The 18,089-nt window shown below is 46.2% G+C and overlaps 1 protein-coding gene across 3 annotated transcripts; it reads right to left on the minus strand.

The window, feature by feature from the left end:
• Positions 1 to 1,867: 1,867 nt before the first annotated feature.
• On the minus strand, positions 1,868 to 17,385 carry ISL1 (ISL LIM homeobox 1). 3 transcript variants are annotated; one of them, XM_083817397.1, is made up of 7 exons: positions 14,909 to 17,385; positions 14,697 to 14,805; positions 13,705 to 13,894; positions 10,438 to 10,697; positions 8,280 to 8,563; positions 6,631 to 6,798; positions 1,868 to 4,467 (listed from the first exon to the last, which is right to left on the minus strand). In XM_083817397.1, the coding sequence occupies exons 2-7, from the start codon at positions 14,722 to 14,724 to the stop codon at positions 4,351 to 4,353; spliced, it is 1,047 nt and encodes a 348-aa protein (XP_083673523.1). In that variant the 5' UTR covers positions 14,725 to 14,805; positions 14,909 to 17,385; the 3' UTR covers positions 1,868 to 4,350. The 3 variants fall into 3 exon arrangements, with proteins under 3 accessions (XP_083673523.1, XP_083673521.1, XP_083673522.1); XM_083817395.1 differs by having other exon boundaries at positions 8,280 to 8,566; positions 14,909 to 17,382; XM_083817396.1 differs by having other exon boundaries at positions 8,280 to 8,566; positions 14,697 to 17,382.
• Positions 17,386 to 18,089: the final 704 nt, after the last annotated feature.

An 18,089-nucleotide genomic window follows, 5' to 3' on the forward strand; every position in this document is an offset into this window, starting at 1 on the left:
TATCAAGAAAACAACAATCAGGAACAATCAGTAAACAGGATCTCTTCCCAGCCCCTTTATTAACTACTTACAGCTCCGCAGAAGCGCCCAAAGAGCTCAGCAGCGGCACCTCGCACCGTAAAACGCTGCCGGCGCTTCAGGCATGCAGACGGGCGAGCACGGGCCGTGCCCGTGACACCCGCCCGGTACCGGCAACCCGGACCCCTGAGGGGCTCCGTCCCGGTGGTGCGCTCAGGCTGCGGCGGGCAGCAGCGCTGCCAAGCGAGTCCTCCCCAAGCCGGCCGTTCCTCCTCACTGCCGCTTTTGGGTGATCCAGCGTGGATTTATCAATATCTATTTAGGCATACGTATATAAAAGCAATCACTTACCGTGTAGATGTTCGTCTGATCTCTGCTTTGGAATTCACACCCCCGGTTTCAGCGTTCTCACTCCTGCGTTGGCTGGAGATGCTGAGAGTTAATTAACCTGGCACAAATAATGAAATGAGAAGAGTTTGAACATTGGCTTCTGTGTGTGCAAACAAAATTCGCATAGAAATGATAGCAGGCTTTAACAGACCTTATTTGCCATCGCTAAGATGGGCTGCAGCACGAAGAAAACAGCGGAGCTGGGAATGTTAATTGCCACCCTCCCCGTGTGGGAAAAAGCGGTGACCAGCTCAGGGACCTCCACAGAGCACCATAAGTACACGTATTTCATAAAGAGGATGTTTTCTCTCTCTTGCACAAATACTGCTGCTCGAGCTCAGGAAGGGTGTTCTCCTGAAGGCACTAGGAGGGACGGCTCGAAAGCGTGTCTCTATTTGTTCCAGAGAGGAAAAATTCAAAGTTTTGGGGGAGGGAAGAAATATTCCACAAATATATGAAAAGGAAAGGGGAACGGAAGACCATCAAGGAATACACACGCGAGCATAAGAAATAACTGTATAATAAGACGAGGTGTGCTTCACTGAAGTTTCTGGGGGAGGCTCTGGCATGACCCTGGGGCCTCAGGGCCGCGCAGCAGAGCACCCGGAGCGGGGGGACGAGCCCCACGGCGTCGAACCCGAGACCCCAGGGCGGCCACGTCAAGAGCGACCGCAGGCCCCTCGCAAGCCTCGAGGGGGTGGGTGGGCTTGTGAGGGCAGCAGGCTTTCCGTGGGGCGTAGCCAGGGAGCCCCGCGGTGGGAGCGGGTGCGGACACATCCCGACCGTGGGACCGCCACCAGCTGCACGACCGGAGCCAGAGCTCAGCTGCAGCTCCCCGACCCCGCAATGCCGTGTACGCTTCGAGGAGCAGGTCTCTCCCTTGCCAGTCCATATGCAAAGCCCTTTGCCCCCCGGTGGACCGCGTATCTCGGCGGCGGCCCCGGCCTACAGCAGGGTGCGGCGGGCCCGCGGGGCTCCGCGCAGCGCTGCGCGGCCCCGGCCCCTGCCCCACGCAGGGATGAGCTCCGTCCCCCGCGCAAGCAGAGGCGGGAGCGGCAGCCGAAATGCGGCCCTCGGGGACAGCAGATCTTCACCTGCCCCAAGGTCCTGTCAGGAGGCCTCAGCTATGCGCCCTCACAAGTTGGGAGCCCGCGCATGACTCTCGCGGAGCGGCCGCGCTTCCCACCTACGCGCCAGCCGGGGCGCGAAAGCAAAGGCCGCAGTTTTGCCCTGACTTTGCGCCAATTAAAGACCCCCGCCCCGAGTCGGAGACCCCGTCTCCCCCCCTAACAACATCACCAATAAGAGCAATTCAGACAATTTACACGTCGGACCACCGTGTAGAAATGACACCCTTTCTCCCTCCCGCCCCCCGAAGTGTCGTACCAAGCCTCTGATCCTGCATGAAAACACAACCGTTACTGGTCACACAGTTTAAGGTAGATTTCATATTTATTTAAATATTTATCAAGTACTCAAAAATGTATTACACTTGAGCATACAAAATGAATCCAGTTTCTAATCAGGATGATTGAAATCCTTGTATGAGGCTTTTAACCTTTATTATTATTATTATTATTATTATTATTATTATTTTATTTTCTACTGACGAAGTGGTTTATCTCTATAGCTGAGCTTGCTCAGGGTGGGCTGAGATGGGGAGGAGGGAGGAAAAAGAAGGTTATGTTAAGAAAACATTAGGCTTTGGAGTAACTGTCATGCAAACCAACTTGTCCTGGTCACACTAAAAATCTCTGTATATTCCAGTCTTTAAGGATTTTTTAAAGTGAGCGTTTGTCTTGTGCTGGCCGGGAGCACTAGGGAACACTTGGATTGGAACAAAAACGACCCTCTCCAATATTTTTTTCTTCTTCTTTCTACTTTTCCCCAAGAACTTGCCCACGTTTCTAGCTTTCACCACCCTCTCCCCCGCAAATTAAAAAAGGAAGAAAAGAGGCAGTGAAGAGAGGGAAGTCGACAGAAAATAAGGAATACCGATCGTGCAATTTCACAGCAATATCCCTCATTCTACTCCTTCTGCAGCATTTTTTCAATCGTTTTGACAGCAGACACTGATAAATAATGGTCATACTTGACTTGTTAAGCAAAAAGCGTCCCTTTTATCAGGAGCTTATACTTAAAGTACAGGTCACTTTAACAATCTCAACAACGAGGCTTTGGTATACAGCACTTTCTTTTTATTATTTTTAAAAAATAATAGAACTCAGAAAAAAGCCTGAGCTCCTGGTTCTTTAGACTTCTTAACATTATGTCAGATCATGCCTAGAGTAATATCACTTTTAAGGGTAAGGGATAGGGGGAGGGGGAGAACAAGAGAGTTTCTAATGTTATCGATTGAAAGCTAAGGCATCCAACTAGCCCTGATATAGTTGTTGAAACGGAAATTTACAAGCCGGTCGTTAATACTTGCAATAAAATATTACACTTCTTGTATTCACTAACGACCTGCTTTGCATGCAATATTTTATTTCAGGTATTTTAGCTGCTAACTTGCAAATATTTAAGAGGGAACTTTGTTCATTATTTAATATTAATATTATTATTTTCTCTATTCCAAACGTTTATTTAGTGAAATAGTCCTGAAGATATAATTATTCTACATATGGCGCTTTTATTTCACATAATATTTAAGAAAAAAAAAAAAAGACAAAACCACATAGAATTAGACATATAATTCAAAGACCACGGTACAACCTTTTCTTTTTTTTTCTTTTTTCTTTTTTCTTTTACTTCAGCAAACAAAAAAAATAGAATCAAATGACATGAAAAGTGGCAAGTCTTCCGATAATAAATAATAAATTACTTTATAATTTTGCAATGCAAGAGCAAACAAAAAAGGTTGGTGTTTTTTTCCTTTTCCTTTTCTTTTGCTTTTTTTTTTTTGCTTTTTTTTTTCTCTTTATTTAGTGAGAGAGAGAGAGAGAAAGAGAGAGAGAGAAAGAGAGAGAGAGAAAGAGAGAGAGAGAGAAAGAGAGAGAGAGAGAAAGAGGAAGAGAGAAAGAGAGAGTAACAGAGAGAAAACAGTCGTTTTAACCAGTAACTATACACATCTTTGGGGCGGGGGAAGGTTCTTGGACGGACACATTTCAAACACAATCCCGAGACGCTTTGTGGCAAAATAGAGGTATACCTTGTTGCAATGCTTTTATAAATTGGTTTTTAAAGAGTAATTCAAAAACCTATTTTTAATCGCTTCAGACTTGATAGAGGATGGATCTCAACCAAACAAAAAACAAAACTCCGCTACAGTACATGCTATAAGAGACCCAGGAAACAACCCCTTGTTAAGAGTCAACTAAAAACAACATTGCAAACCAATGCAGCTCCACCTTCCTGCAATTAATCTTTCAACAATGCAGGGCTAAATCGTCTCTTTTGTGATGATGGAAAACCTACTGGAGCTCCTTTTGGCAAGGCAATGACCAATATAGAAACAGCACCATTCGGATTAGGAGGGACTCGATAGAAAGTCCCTCTACCTTGGTTTCTCTCTAAGACGTGCAGTCAAAGGAAAAGATAATTTTTTTTCACTTTTTTTTTTTCTCTCTGAGATCCATGAGTACAAATCCTCTACGTTTTGAAAATGTCTTTTTTTATCCCCTTAAGAACACTGAATAGTGTTTTTTGTTTTGTTTTTGTTTCTTTTTTGTTTTGTTTTGCTTTTGTTGTTGTTTGTTGTTGTTGTTGTTTTAATATTTATTCTAGTAAGATCCCATGATTGTCTTCACAGTGTTGCTACCATATTACCTTGTCTTTTCAAACATGATTCCATTCATTTCATGGAGTGGTTCCTTTACAGGGCTGTTAAATACTTTTCCCCACTAAATTTCAGAGTCCCAATGCGATCATTTTCCCACTCTCTCCAACAGAGGTGAGGGCAAGGGCAGAAACAACAACAACAGAAATCTGAATGAACGTTCTTCATGCCTCAATAGGGCTGGCTACCATGCTGTTGGGTGTATCTGGGAGCTGAGAGGACATTGATGCTACTTCACTTCCAGTAGAGTTGGAACCTGGTCCTCCCTCTGAGAAATTAACCTGGGGAAAAAATATATATATATATATATTACATTTGTAACAATCAAAGAAAAGCTGCAGGCCAAGGCAAAGAAAAATACAAAAATAAATATACAGGCATGCAGCTGAATGGCCAGATACATTTCCATGGGAGTGTGTGTCACTGTTGTCTTGTTTAATTTCCCCACTGACTTCATAGGAATCTTCTTCAGGACTTAGGCAAATCACGAAGGAAAAAAAAAAAAAAAGACTGGGAAAAAAAAAAAGCAAACAACCTTAACAGTGAGGCCTTCTTCCATGTCTTGCAAGAGTGATGATCCCAACAGGATGTTCTTTTCAATTATTTAAGAATGCATGTGTTTTTTGACACAAAACTGCAAGGTTACTCTTTTCCCCCTTTGTGCACATATTAAAATAAACCTGGAAGAAGCATCCAGGAGAAGAAAGCTTTTGAAACAAGCCATCCTATTTCACTTGTGATTTGAAAGTTGGTATCTCTTTTAACAATAGTCAGTTCGACAAAGAAGGTTACGCTTCTCCATCCTAATGTGCTCCACAGCTCCTGCTAATTTAGGAGAAGTGCTGGGAAAAGGCCTAATGTGAAGGATGGAAGTTTGTTAATCCAAACACATTTCTTTGGCACCTATTTAGCTGGGCGATCCTGCGATTAAGGCCCTTTCCAGATTAGAGAAGTGCCTTGGATGGTCGATGTCTGTTCTATCCACAATCCTTTATTTTATCTCTTTTCAGCGTCAGACACTATGCACAATGTACATCAATATTCATCTATCTATCTATTGCATTATCCATCTATGTATGTGCATATATTTGGCCTATCTTCCACCATGCCTTTTTTTAGACCTACCCCTTAAAAAAAAAAAAAGATCTTTCTAAGGTTTTAGAAGTATCCTATTCTGTTAAGACACAATAAATGAGGCAACTGAAGGAGATCAGTTTTTCTTGTGTCTGCTTGACAGCTTGATTAAAGCAGGAAAATTGGTGGTCACTCAAGGTAAGATGGTGCAAACAACCCTGCTTCTCTGCTGCAGTTTGCTGAGTGAGCCTAGGCTGCCAGGGGAGGCAAGCAGGCTGCAGCCTGCCACTTGGCAGGAAAAAATAAATAAATAAATAAATAAATAAAACGGGAACCCTGCAAAGGATTGTGATACTAAACTGAAAAGGTCTGAAAATGTCTCCTGACATGGCTGAAAACCTTCATCTTCCATCACTTGTACGGAAAAAAAATCCCACCAGATCAAAGAAGGGTCTGTATATTAATGTTTCGTCATTAAATATTATTTAGAATCACTGAAAAAACATACACAACATACCTTATTATATTAAAGATCTGGTTTTAACACACTTAGGCCAGAAAATTGAGTTAAGGTTGAACTTCTGTCCTTAATTCACCTGGTTGGGCCTAAGTATTGTTGATGATATGGTCCCATATGAGCTGCCAAATGACGTAGGCATAAGGAATTGAGTTAAAAACAGAATTTATTTAAAAATATCTGTTTTCTTTTGGCTTAAGGCAGTTCATTATATTGTTTGAATTTTGAATGTGAATACGTACTAATAATTCTATTTCCGAAGCACAACAGTGTATGCTCTAGTTATGTATATATTTGTGTGTATATATGTAAATAGAGAAGTATAAAGTGATACCGAGATTTACATAAGTAAAACAAGAAATTCGACATTTTAGTTAAACTGCTCGTGTTTGTGGGACAAAAGAAGGATACAGGCTGACATTGCAACCATAGTTTTTAAGTCTCTTGTATATTATAAGGTCAAAAATGGCCCAATGTGGGAGCGGGGGGCAACTTTTGGAAACTACTTTCAGAAATGTGCATACAATTAAATGGCACTGAGGAATAGTTTAGTATTTCAGATGGAGGAGCTCTCGGTTTTCAGGGGTGTGCGAGCTGAGTTAGACGCAGATCTGGGTCGGGCCTTATCCAGCTCGCACTCAGCTCGACAAGATCTGTGCACTGTGGTCCGTTTTGTACCAAGCCCTGCGAAATCAGTTTAATTCGCCTCATTTCCGGAGTGCCAAAATGCCCACCTCGTAATTTCAGGAAAACCCGGCTAGCCTGGACTGCTCATCTCCAGCTGCAGGGGCTGGGGGGTAGCCGGCCCGTTTAGCGAACTCCCCCACTGCTCCGGCTGGGAACCGACACTTACTAGCTGCTGAAAAGCAGGTTGGTCTATGTCACTCTGCAACGCGAAGTCACTCAGGACTTTCCAGGGCGGCTGGTAACTCTGCACCTCCACCGGGTTCGCCTGTAAACCACCGTCATGTCTCTCCGGACTAGCAGCCACCATCGGAGTTCCTGTCATCCCTTGGATATTCTGTAAACAGCCCAGCAAAAGATGTTAATAAGCTTGGTTAACTTTATTGTATATGAGCGCTGAGTCAATAAACTGCTTTCTATCTTATCTATACAGTCGCTTGTATTTACTTTGTTAATCTGCTGTGAATGTCTTACTCTATTCTATTTTAGGTCAGTCCATTTCTATCCCGCTGCATTTATCACACTGGAAGTTTACTTTCTTTCCCTTTAATCCTCGTATTTCTCTCAAGGCATAACCTCCCTACCGCTACCCCCTTCCCCCCCCCCCCCCCCCCCCCGCCCCCCCCAGCCTCCTCAAAACGCGAACAGTTAGTGTCTCGGCTGCCGATGCATGCATGGCTCGGCACAAGAAACGGTTAATCATGCTCGCTTTCTAGTTTGCATCCCGGCTGGTTTTGTTCTGCGTGACCTTAACTGGATCGTATATCCTCTGAACGATAAACCTGGGGAGCTCCAGTACCGTGCTCTTTCAAAAGCAATAACTAACTAACTAACTAAATATTAAAAAGGGAAACCCCAGCTCCCCAGTATGCCCTGTGGTTCAGGCACTGTGTACAAAATAACTCCAAGCCTCGACGAATAGATTGTTCAGGCGAGTTAATAACATCGTGTTTTATTGCATTCCAACACGGTAAAATGAAACTCCTTAAATTCCACTTAACTAGGCAGCCTTATGAATTAATAGTCATTCTCAGGTCAGTCAATATACAGAGAGAGAATAACGGGTTCTTCTTCAAGTAGACTAGCAACAACAGCAGAGAAAAAAAAAAAAAGTTGGCTTAAAATGGAGACAGCTAGTTCGCTGTGCTGAATCCAGCGCTTTCCGCTTGTTTGCATCACACTTGCGTTATGCCCGCAGACAAGAACTCTATATATTTCTATGCGAGAACCATATATGTATTAAATAACCTGAAGACACGACGGTAATTGCAAAAACTTTGCCTTTTTTTTTATTATTATTATTTTTACACTAAATGCACCGAGAAACACGCACACATTGTAGCATATAAAGTGCTAAGGAAATACATCAAATTTCCCTTTCACTCATGGGTTTTACTTCTGGGTTTACTCCTGTGTAAAACCATTGAAGAGGGCGAATGCGTCATTTTCCCTCAAGGAGTCCTTTGCATTTGCAATATAAATATTACACAAGGCTGGGCTTTTTACGTCCCATAAGCTCCGCAGGTCGCAATTCATGCTGCATAGAAGTTAGCCTAATCCACTGCGAATCCTCAGCCCCACAAAAAGACGTGTTCGCTTGAGCAGCCTATATCTGCTTCTCGCTGTAGTCTGTTTTAATTGCACTGAGAGCAGAAAAAGCAGATAATATTTAAGCGGTACTATTTTGTTTGTTTTAAGGGAGCTCCCATAAAATCAAAAGCGCCCAACCGGCCCCAGAAGCTGGCCAGGCTCGCCTTAGTCTATGGGTTTCTCTTTAGGAAGGAAGGCAGTGCATGGTCAGAGACTGAAGGCACTTACAGTTTTGTCATTGGGTTGCTGTTGCTGAAGTTGCTTCATCATGATGCTTCTCTTTTTGTCCTTGCACCGCTTGTTTTGAAACCAAACCCTGATGACCCTCGGGCTGAGGCCAGTCATTTCCACCAGTTGCTCCTTCATGAGGGCGTCGGGTCTGGGGTTGGCAGCATAGCAGGTCCTCAAGGTGTGAAGCTGTTTTTCATTGAGGACAGTCCGGACTCGAGTGGTCTTTTCGGGCTGCTTGTGGACGTGGGGTCGCAGAGCTGGCTGTCTGGCAGAGATAGGTTCTGCTGTAAGGGAAGGGGAAGGGAGGAATAGGATCCCCATGAGTAGGAAACAGGGAGTCTGCAGGGGCTCTGAATCTAAGCCAGTGGGACAGGGGGAGGCGGGAGGGGTGGGGATGAACCCCTTTCAAAGGCCATTCAGGCAGTCACTTCTACCCGAGCTCCTGCAGCCTCCTCTGCTTTATGCGCTGGTAGAGTGACAGGACTGACATTTCTGACTCCACAGATAATTAATTTGCAAAAACAACCCCCCCCCCCCCCTTAAACCCTTAATGACAGAAGCTTGAACCTGTATGAGCCTAGACAGGGGAGGGCTAGTTTGCGAAGGTGTGTGTGCATTAGGAAAGGAGGGGGAGGGTTTTATATATTTATGTTCTGACAAATCACCGAAACAGATTTTTGGCCCGAAAAATAATAAAAAAATACTTTAAAAAATTAATCATGATTCGAGTCTGCTTCTTGTATACTGAGTCTATCTCAGTTTAGCCAGAGGCCGCGATAACGTGTAACGGCTCCCGGCTGTTTGGTGCTTCCAAATTAAAGCAAAACAAGCCAAATCCGCGCACCGTGACCACGGAGGGAAGTCCTGTGAGAGCCCTGTGTCCCCGAGCTCAGGAGACGAGCGTCTATCTTAGAAAGTTGAGGTGTTAGGTGAATTTATGTCAACTTTTGTTGAATACTTAAAAGAAAAAAAAAAAGACAGGAAAAAAAAAAAAAAGATTAATTCACCGATTTAAAAGCGGAGAAAAGCTGGCAACTAAGAAAGCCGCCAAGAAATGCAAACCAATGTATAACATCACATCAAAAACTAAAAGTACTCGTGTGATTCTGCAGTTCTGTGTATTGAGTAGCTGTAGCTATCTAAATGTAATTTGACCCAGTCAAGGGAAAAATAAAAACATTGCTACTTTTTTTTTCTTCTCCCTAACCCCCTGTCTTTTTAATATTCAAAACTGCTCGTTTTTGTACACCGGGCTTCTGACTTCTCTGATTATAACAATAAATCAGCAATGATTCGATGAAGATAATATGGAGGGTTCAAATATTAGCAGTATTTTACCTGCAGACACAATATGCTTTCAAAGACATGTGCAAACACATCATAAAGAGCACATACAACCTCTCTAAAATTCTGAAATTATCTATTACGTGTTTTTTTTTTTCCTTCATATAGATATGTCACTTGAAAAAAAAATGCTCAGAAGCAGAAAACTAGCCCATTTAAACAAAGCAGTGTTTGTAAATAACCTTTCATGTTATAGTTACGTGCCCAGCAACACTGCCGGCCAACATTATTTTATCGAGCCTTGTTTGTCTCTAAGAAACGTTCCCCTTCTTCTGCTAAGCGTCCCTGACTATCTGATGCACATGACGAGAACTAAAAGTGCAAGTAAAGTTGCAAGGTGGTTCGACTGCGAAGTGACAATGCTGAGTTTTAAGATGAAATTCTCATCAAATCACATAAAACGTTTCAAGACGGCAGAGTCACTTTAAAAGGCAATTACTGAAGATTAGCTTGTTGACAGTTTTAAATTACAGCCTAAGTGCTCGCCTGTAGTTATGAAGTCTATCTCTGTTCGGCCCCCGCTTCCACCAGTGCCTCAAGCAGCTTTTCCCCGTGCTCCGGAGGACCGGCCTCAGAGGGGTCCGCGCCGCAGACCTGCTCCCGGCCGTCGGGGGCTCGGGGAGGGGGAGATCCCGCAGCCGCTGCTCGGCCGTCGGAGGATGCAGGCGGGCGGAGGGGGGGATGCTGTGGGTCGCGACCCCCGCGCAGGTGTCGGCAGCCGGACCGGTGGCGCTCCGCGGGCGCGCAGGCTGGGAGGAGCGGAGCCCCTCAAACCCCGCGGCTCCCTCCGGGCGCCATACGCGGGTGGTACCTGCCATCTGCAGCGGCCGGGCGGGGTGCAGGGGGCTGAGGGGGTCCCCGGCGCCCATGCTGGCCCGCTCAACCACGTCGTGGTCCGCCCGGCAGAAGAGGCCGTCCTCCCGCAGCGCGAATTCATCGCCGGGGATGAGCTGGCGGCTGCAGGCCACGCAGCGGAAACACTCGATGTGGTACACCTTGGCGCGGGCGCGCATCACGAAGTCATTCTTGCTGAAGCCGATGCTGCACTTGGCGCACTTGATGCCGTATAACCTGAGCAGGGCCCAGCCCAGAGAGAAGGAGACGGGAGGGAAGGAGGGAGAGCACGGGGTGGGGGAAAGGGGAGGGCGAGGAATAGGGAGGGAGGGGGGAAGGAAGGGAAAAAAGAAAGAGAGAGGTTTTCACTCGCTGTCGTGGGCAGCCCCGTGGCCCCGCGTAGCCGCGCCACGCGCAGCACAGAAGGTAAATAAGGCTTGAAAATACGGGAGCCAGAAGGGCAAAGGAATAAAACGGATTCTGCTGCTGGCGGTGCGCTGATTACCCCCTTCCCCCTCCCCCTCGCCCCCCGCAATAAAAGGTGGCGGGGACTCAGACACGGCGGTGGGCAAGGAGAACGGACGGAAGCGTTGGAGGAAGAAAACAAAAAAAGACCCCTCTCTCCCGGTGAGACGCCGACCTCCCACCCCAGATCCCGGACTGCTCGGGGCCAGGGGGCGTCTGTGCTCTCACGCCGGCCGTCGCGGTGGGGGGACCTGACCTGGACTGGCCCGAGCTGAACCGTCCCGCACGGGCACACGTGGAACAGTCGAGGCTGACACCCACTCCACACACCCAAAGAGGCCTGCCTCGCCAAGTGACGTTGTTGTTGTTGTTGTTGTTATTATTATTATTATTATTATTATTATTATTATTATTATTATTATCGAGAAACCCCCTCAGGACTTCTGCCGCTTAACGCGTGGCCGAGCTCCCGCCGGCGTAGCCTCCGGGACGCGGCTCTGCCGGCGGCCGGGGGTCTTCCCCTTCCCCTCTCTCGCCAGGTTCATTTTATGTAACAGCTAAAGGCACACACACCCCCTTATATCCTTATTTACATGCACACTCACACATGTAGCAGTGCAACTCCCCTCCCCCGCCCCCTGCTAAAAGGCATTCTCGATGCTCTGGCTCTGCAAGCCAACCTCACGGCTCCTTCTCCCCTCCTACTTTCTCCCACCTTGAACCAGGGCCGAAGCCCTACAGCACGAGTGAAAAGGCAACCTCTAGCCGACAGCCCCCCCACAGAAAATACTGCGTTTCTGGGGTTACTGGCTGGAGGGGGTGGCGGGTTCCTCGTCTGCCGTGGAGGAGAGGGGGACAGCTCACCCATCGGTAGATGAGAAGGAGAAAATGTTCCAACTCCGGTGTCTATAACTGCAGTCTCTCGGCTGCCACCCAGTACTCCTTTGCCAGCCTCTTTGGTATTAAGTAAAATTAAGAATCTTTCCGCAAATCGCACAGATGCACACACACAAACGTGAATGCAATTCACGGAACTGTAAAAGCTGCTATTAAAACTGAGCTAATATTCATTCACACCCATTTCCTCACCAGTACACTTCATTAGCGATACAGCCTGTAATGTATACTTGTGTGTACATGTTTATATACACACTTATTTAGCTTCTATGCCTATAGACATGTATTCACCTTACATTCATATAATTTGCAAATTATAATGTTTTGAGAAACAACAACAGCAAACTGTAAAACTGCTAAACTACAAAAGAGCAGAGTGTATGCATTAATAGGTACAGAAGTTGGAGGGTGTTGCCCACATGCCTGACAATTATAGATTATGCTCATGGTCTAATTCAAAGCCGACTTGCACATAATGGCCAACTTACTTTTAAAACTGTAGCAAATGAAGTGTACTGCACCAAAACTTAAAAGACTTACATTTTGTTGTTGTTGTTTAAATTTCTCCTGCTGAGTTCTTGCAGGAGGTAAGAGAGCACATCTCAGTCCAAAATGTTTTCCTTTCATTTGAAACTTGTGAAAGGGTGACGCTTAATAGCGCATCTCCAAAGTGTGATTGAAAGAAGATAATAATAATAATAATAGTAATAATAATAGGGCTGTTCTTTGCAATAGTAAAACTTTGAGAATAACCTCACGACATGGCTTGTACAAATGATCAGGTTATGAATTGTGTACTGGAGAAGAAAAGACTCAACCGTTTTATTTCAATTCAGAATTACAAAGAAACTAGAGAAGGTATCTTAGGAGAGTGGGTAGGTAGGTACTTGTTCCCAAAACTTTCCGAAAAAAGAATAAAACATAAAAATACTGTCCCTACCTCTGTGTCAAAGTTCGGTTTTTTCAAGCCCAGTAGAAGACACCGAAACGGATCAGTATGACCGAGGAGAATAATAAACACTCTCGAAATTCCCGCTTTGGTTTCTCTATAGTGTCAGGATTGGCAACTCTCACATTTTATCAGTTACCAGATTTTAATGTGAGGAAGGAAGCGGTTCCATTATCTAAATATACCCAATTGTTCGCGAACAGATGATGGGCAATTTGATCTGCTCTGTCTAATTCATCAGTACAGATAAGATAAGAAAGAAAAGGCAGTCAGATATCACCAAAGGGGTTAATATTTAAAAAGATTAAATGTCAGTTATTTTAACGAAGAAACGTTTCAGTCTAGGTTTTAACCTTCCCATAAAAGCTTTCTTCATTCTGAAGGAAACTTCAGTGTGTTTTCTTTTCTTTTACCTATTTGTTTTTTAATAGGCCTAGTTTATTTTTTTTTTCCCCGTGTATTTATTTTTACGGCATAAATGCTTGAAGTGGTTTTCTTTTGAGTGCCACTACGCCTTTGCAAAAACACACATATACGTTTTCAGGCTATGTTAGAAAGTGCTCAGTTCTGCGTTGCCCATAATTCTACGCTATTGAAAACATTCTCCCTTACCTACGATTTCCCACTTTGTTAGAATCACAGGATACGTTGCCAAAGTCCTCAGGAAGGTCCCACAGAGTCGCTAGCTGTTTCTGAGTGTGGTTTTGTTTATACAGAGATTTGCATTTGAATTTGTGAAATAAAAAGCTTGAAGATTAGAACTCCCCCTCCCCCCCCCCCGTCTGTCTACCTTTGGAAAATCATTTAAAATACAGCAATTGTCTTTTTGCCCTCTTACTCACTCTTTTTCCTCTCCCTACTTCTGTTAGATGTATAAAAGTTAAAAAAAAAAAAAAATTCTCACGGAAGAATTAAACAATGTAAACGGCGTACCTGATATAATCTCTTTTACAGTAGGTTTTGCCATCCCTAACAAAGCACGTACAGGTCTCGTCCAAATACTGATTACACTCTGCACACTTCAAACACGCCGCATGCCATTCCAAATCCGGAGAAACCCTTAGAATATACTGATCGTGAATTTGATTGCCGCAACCAACACATAGGGAAATCAGGCGTTTTTCTGAAATGAAAATAAATACATGATTGACTAACCGTTTACTCTCCTACAGAGATAAACACACTTCTAGTGTCGTTCCCTTATAGGGCGTACTCTGAGGGTTTTTTTTTTTTTTAAGAGTATTACACTTTTGGATGGTAATTGAAGCGTGCCATCAAAACCTTGCCTCGTTTAGTAAGGAGGCGGAACATATGTTAAAATGCAGATGTGAACAGTCTTCGGGGTGAAGGTCCTCATTTCAAGAGCCTCACAGAGAATCAAAACTCCAAACTTCATCTTTGTTTTATTTTTATTTTATTGTTTGCTCGTTCGGCTTCCTTTCCTTACGGGGAGAGTACCTACACATTACATTTAATTTTTTAAGAGGCTCTGATTGGAAACGTTGAATGCGTGGCTGCTGAGCTTCCCGTTCAGCCCTTTGCCATAGAAGAGGGGGCTCGAGGCTGTTAGCAAGAACAAGCATCATTAAGGTTGTCACTTGCTCTCTTTTGCAAGTCTAATGCTAATTCCCCTAGACGAACTAGGTGCTGGATAGTCAGACTGCCTCGCCGTAGTCTATCACGAAGAGAATTTAAGGCTCCGTGGTTGGAGAGCCCATTAAAACACTGCCTGCTCCTCAAACTTTAAAAAAGAGCAGGACCCTAGGCTATTAACATACAAGGCTACGAGGTTAAAACACAGCAAGCATGCAGGCATGGCAACAAAGGCACCTTCTCTATCATTCAAATGAAGTTCAGCTCGCCTGCCTGAGACGATTACAATAGACAGCGCATTTATTCCAACAACGGTAAAAATTCCGCCTTACTTTTTGGTGGGTCTCCCATGTCTCCCATATCTGTAAGAGGGTGTAATGTCCACAGTGAAATGGTGTACGGTTTCGTTTTAAGACCCCAAAGTAGGTTTGAGAGCTGTCGCTAAAAAATAAAAATAAAAATAAAATAATAAAAAATCAGAAGTAGTATAAAAGGAAAAAAAATAGAGACTGGGAAAAAAAAAAAGGCAAAACAAAAACACAACCGGCGTGGGAGATACTGTCAGGGCTGCGGAGAGAGAAGTGGGCGCGTGGCACCAGGTGCGCGGCGGGGTCCGGCCGCGCGGTGCGGTAACTGCGCGGTGCGTTGCGGTGCGGTGCGGCGCGGTGCGATGCGGCGGCGCGACGGTGCCGGACTGGGCGCTGGCGGCTCGGGCGCTCGCCTCGCCCTTATCTCTTACTCAAACTTCTCTGCTCCAACTCAGCCCGCTCGCCATTGGTCTGACGTCATGCGCGGGGACGTCACGGCTGCGCGGCGCCCATTGGCTGCGGGCGGCGCGGCGCAGCTGCCCTTATTATCATATTTCAGCGCCCGGCGGCGCGGCGGCCCCGGCGTGGGGCTCTCGCAGGCAACTTTTCCTCGCTCCTCATTTGTATTTCCCTTTATACTTTCTGCCTGTCGCTCTCCTCCATCCCTGCCGCTTATCTCCCGTCACACCTTTCATTTTCCTTCCCGGCCCCGCTCGGGCTCCTCCACCCCTTCCCCCTGGCGGGCTCGCCGTGCCGTATTTACCATTCCCATATATATATATAATATATATATATATATACAATGCGTACGTACGCGTATATACATGTTTGAGGGGAGGGTGGTGTTAATCCGGCTATTTCCTACCCGAGCGTTTATCTTTCCCAGGCGGGAGCCGCCACCGCTCTGGCTCGCCCAGGCGACGCTCCCCTGCGCAGGGAGGGCAGGCTGGCTGGCTGGGCATGGCCCCAGCCGCAAAATGGGATTGTTTATGTTTTCCTCCAGCCTCCTTCTCTCTTAAAACCGTGGATAAAAGCTTCATGTATTTCTGTTAAACACGAGATCGAAGCAGGTACAAATATTTACCTTAAATTGTCTCTAAACACTCCCTCCGTTCTATTTATGTTTTCCAGTCCCTTTTAGATCCTTTTCCTTTCTTTCCTTCTCTCCCTCTCTTTCCCCCCTATCTGTAAATAGAAATGCATCTTGTGTTTAGGCGGTTTCCTAGCTTGGCCGAGAACGGAGATTCACACAGAACAGTGAAGAACTTCTGTCTTTCCCCTTGGAGAATCCCTTAAAACACGCCATTTGCGTGGCGCTGGCCCCCAGAGGAAGTGTGGGATGCTCGGATCCGCGTCGAGGCACGGCGCAGTGCGATACCCGCGCCCCCGGCTGCGCACCGGCGCAGAGCACCCGACAGTTCGCTTTGCCGTGCACCGGTCCCCGGGGGGCTGCTGGCTGCAGCTGGCGGTTATCTGAAAGCTTCCCGAACCAGGCAAAATGCTACCTTCCCGTGGGCACGGATTTCCTTCTGTGTGTTTTGCAAAGGGCTTAGTCTACCCACTGCATCTCCTTTAGTCTGTGCGCAGAGCTGCAGCCGCTCCCCAGCCTGTGCACTCCAGAACCATCTGAATCCACACACCCACACCCATCTTAAAAGTCCCATTTGGAGTTTGTTTAGATCCCATTTTTGTGTTCTGTTCCATATGGGGTGTTACACCGCCCTCATCAACGTAGTGTGTAAGTGCCCTCCAATCACTACTCATCAGGATTTTTTTTTTCAGGCACCATTTTTTTTTTTTTAAAGGCAACCAACGAGGCTAGAGTTTGGGTGAAAAAGAGGCAGAGCCATATTCATACGGAATATCTTCCCGCAGCGAAGTCTGGCTGCAATGAAATAGACAAGAAAAAGTTCTGAAACTTGCATCTGCTGGTGAGACAGCTGCTAAACAACAGTCCTAACTTAGTTTGCAAGATGTTTTCCTTTGCAAAGCTGAGGGAGCAAACACACCCTCCAGCTTTATTTCAAACAAGAAGTGGGACTCAGCGTTGCCACTTGTAGAGATAACTAAGCTGTCTTAAATGATCTCAGGATAGTGTCAGGAGGTAAAGATATGGTTGCAAACACACACACACTTTACATATTCGACGTCTAGATAAACATTGGGAAATGCAACTCTGCAAGACGATCGCTTCTACTTCCAAGAAACTGGTATTACACATACATGTGTGTAGTTACGTATATGCGTATACATACGTATATAAGAGGCTACCTATTGATGTAGTTTATAATTCTGTGTTTTAGCTGAGTAAACCAAAAAGCAATTATCAAGAATTACTGCTGATGCTGGCAGCTCCTGGCAAGCCCGGCACGTGTTTGGGGAAAACCTTTGGAAATGGGCACCTTCGCTCACATCGACACTGAGGGGTCTTGGGGAGCGGGCTGGGGAAGCACCGCCGTGACCCACACCCCCGGCACCCCCTCCCCGTGCTCCGCAGCCCGCAGCACCCCCGGCGAGCACTCCCTGTCTCCGTGCGGCCGCTCCCCGGCAGGGCCTCAATGTGCGCATCCCCGCCGCCCGCGGAGATGCGAGATGCGGTGCTGGGCGTGAGCAGCGTGGCGGGGGGCTGCGGACACGGGAAGCGCGCAACCCTCCGCGTGGGTCGGTCCCCGGCCGGCGGCCCCTTTCCCAGCCGGCCTTTGCCGGCGCCGGGGCGCGCAGGCTGCGCGCAAGCGGGCGGCGCGGCGGGCACCGCGGCGACCTCTGCTGGCCACGGGGCGACCGGCCGCGGCCCCGCGCGGTGGGCGCGTTTCTGACCTTTTGTGCCTTTCCGTCCCGGTATTCTGCACGGTATTCCGCCCCGCCGCTGCACGGAGAATGCCGACCCCCCTCTCCCCGGGTGACCTCGCGGGCTGCGGGCTAGCAAAAGGTTCGTGGTAATTAAAAAATAAAGAGGCATCCCAGTGATCGAGAACAGCATCCACGGATTCTGTGGGAGAGGCTGAAGCGGGGAAGGTGTTTTTCCGTTCTCCGTCTTGTGCATTTTTCCCCGTGGATGTCTGCATTCCCATTTAAAAAATGTAGTCTGATTAAAAATACACACACCCCCAACTCTGAAAGAAAGCATTTTATTTTCCAGCGTTTCACCTTTACTTGAAAATAATTCAGTATTTTTAATTCTATTAAAACCCCATCCCATAACTTTTTTTTTTTTTTTATTTTAACTACTACTTCTGGGAGAGGTTATTGCATTTTAAGCTTGATTTTTGCAAATGATGTGCAATAAGTGAGAGACCTGTCTCCGCCCCAACAAACCAGGATTGGGAAGAAAAGGAGGGCTTTGATCAAGGTTTTTTTTCCCCCTCCTGTGCTACTGATTTGCTTACTGTGTATTCGATTCGCGTTCCCAGGAAGGTG

This window comes from Anser anser (assembly GCF_964211835.1).
Source record: "Anser anser genome assembly, chromosome: Z".
Taxonomy (NCBI): domain Eukaryota; kingdom Metazoa; phylum Chordata; class Aves; order Anseriformes; family Anatidae; genus Anser; species Anser anser.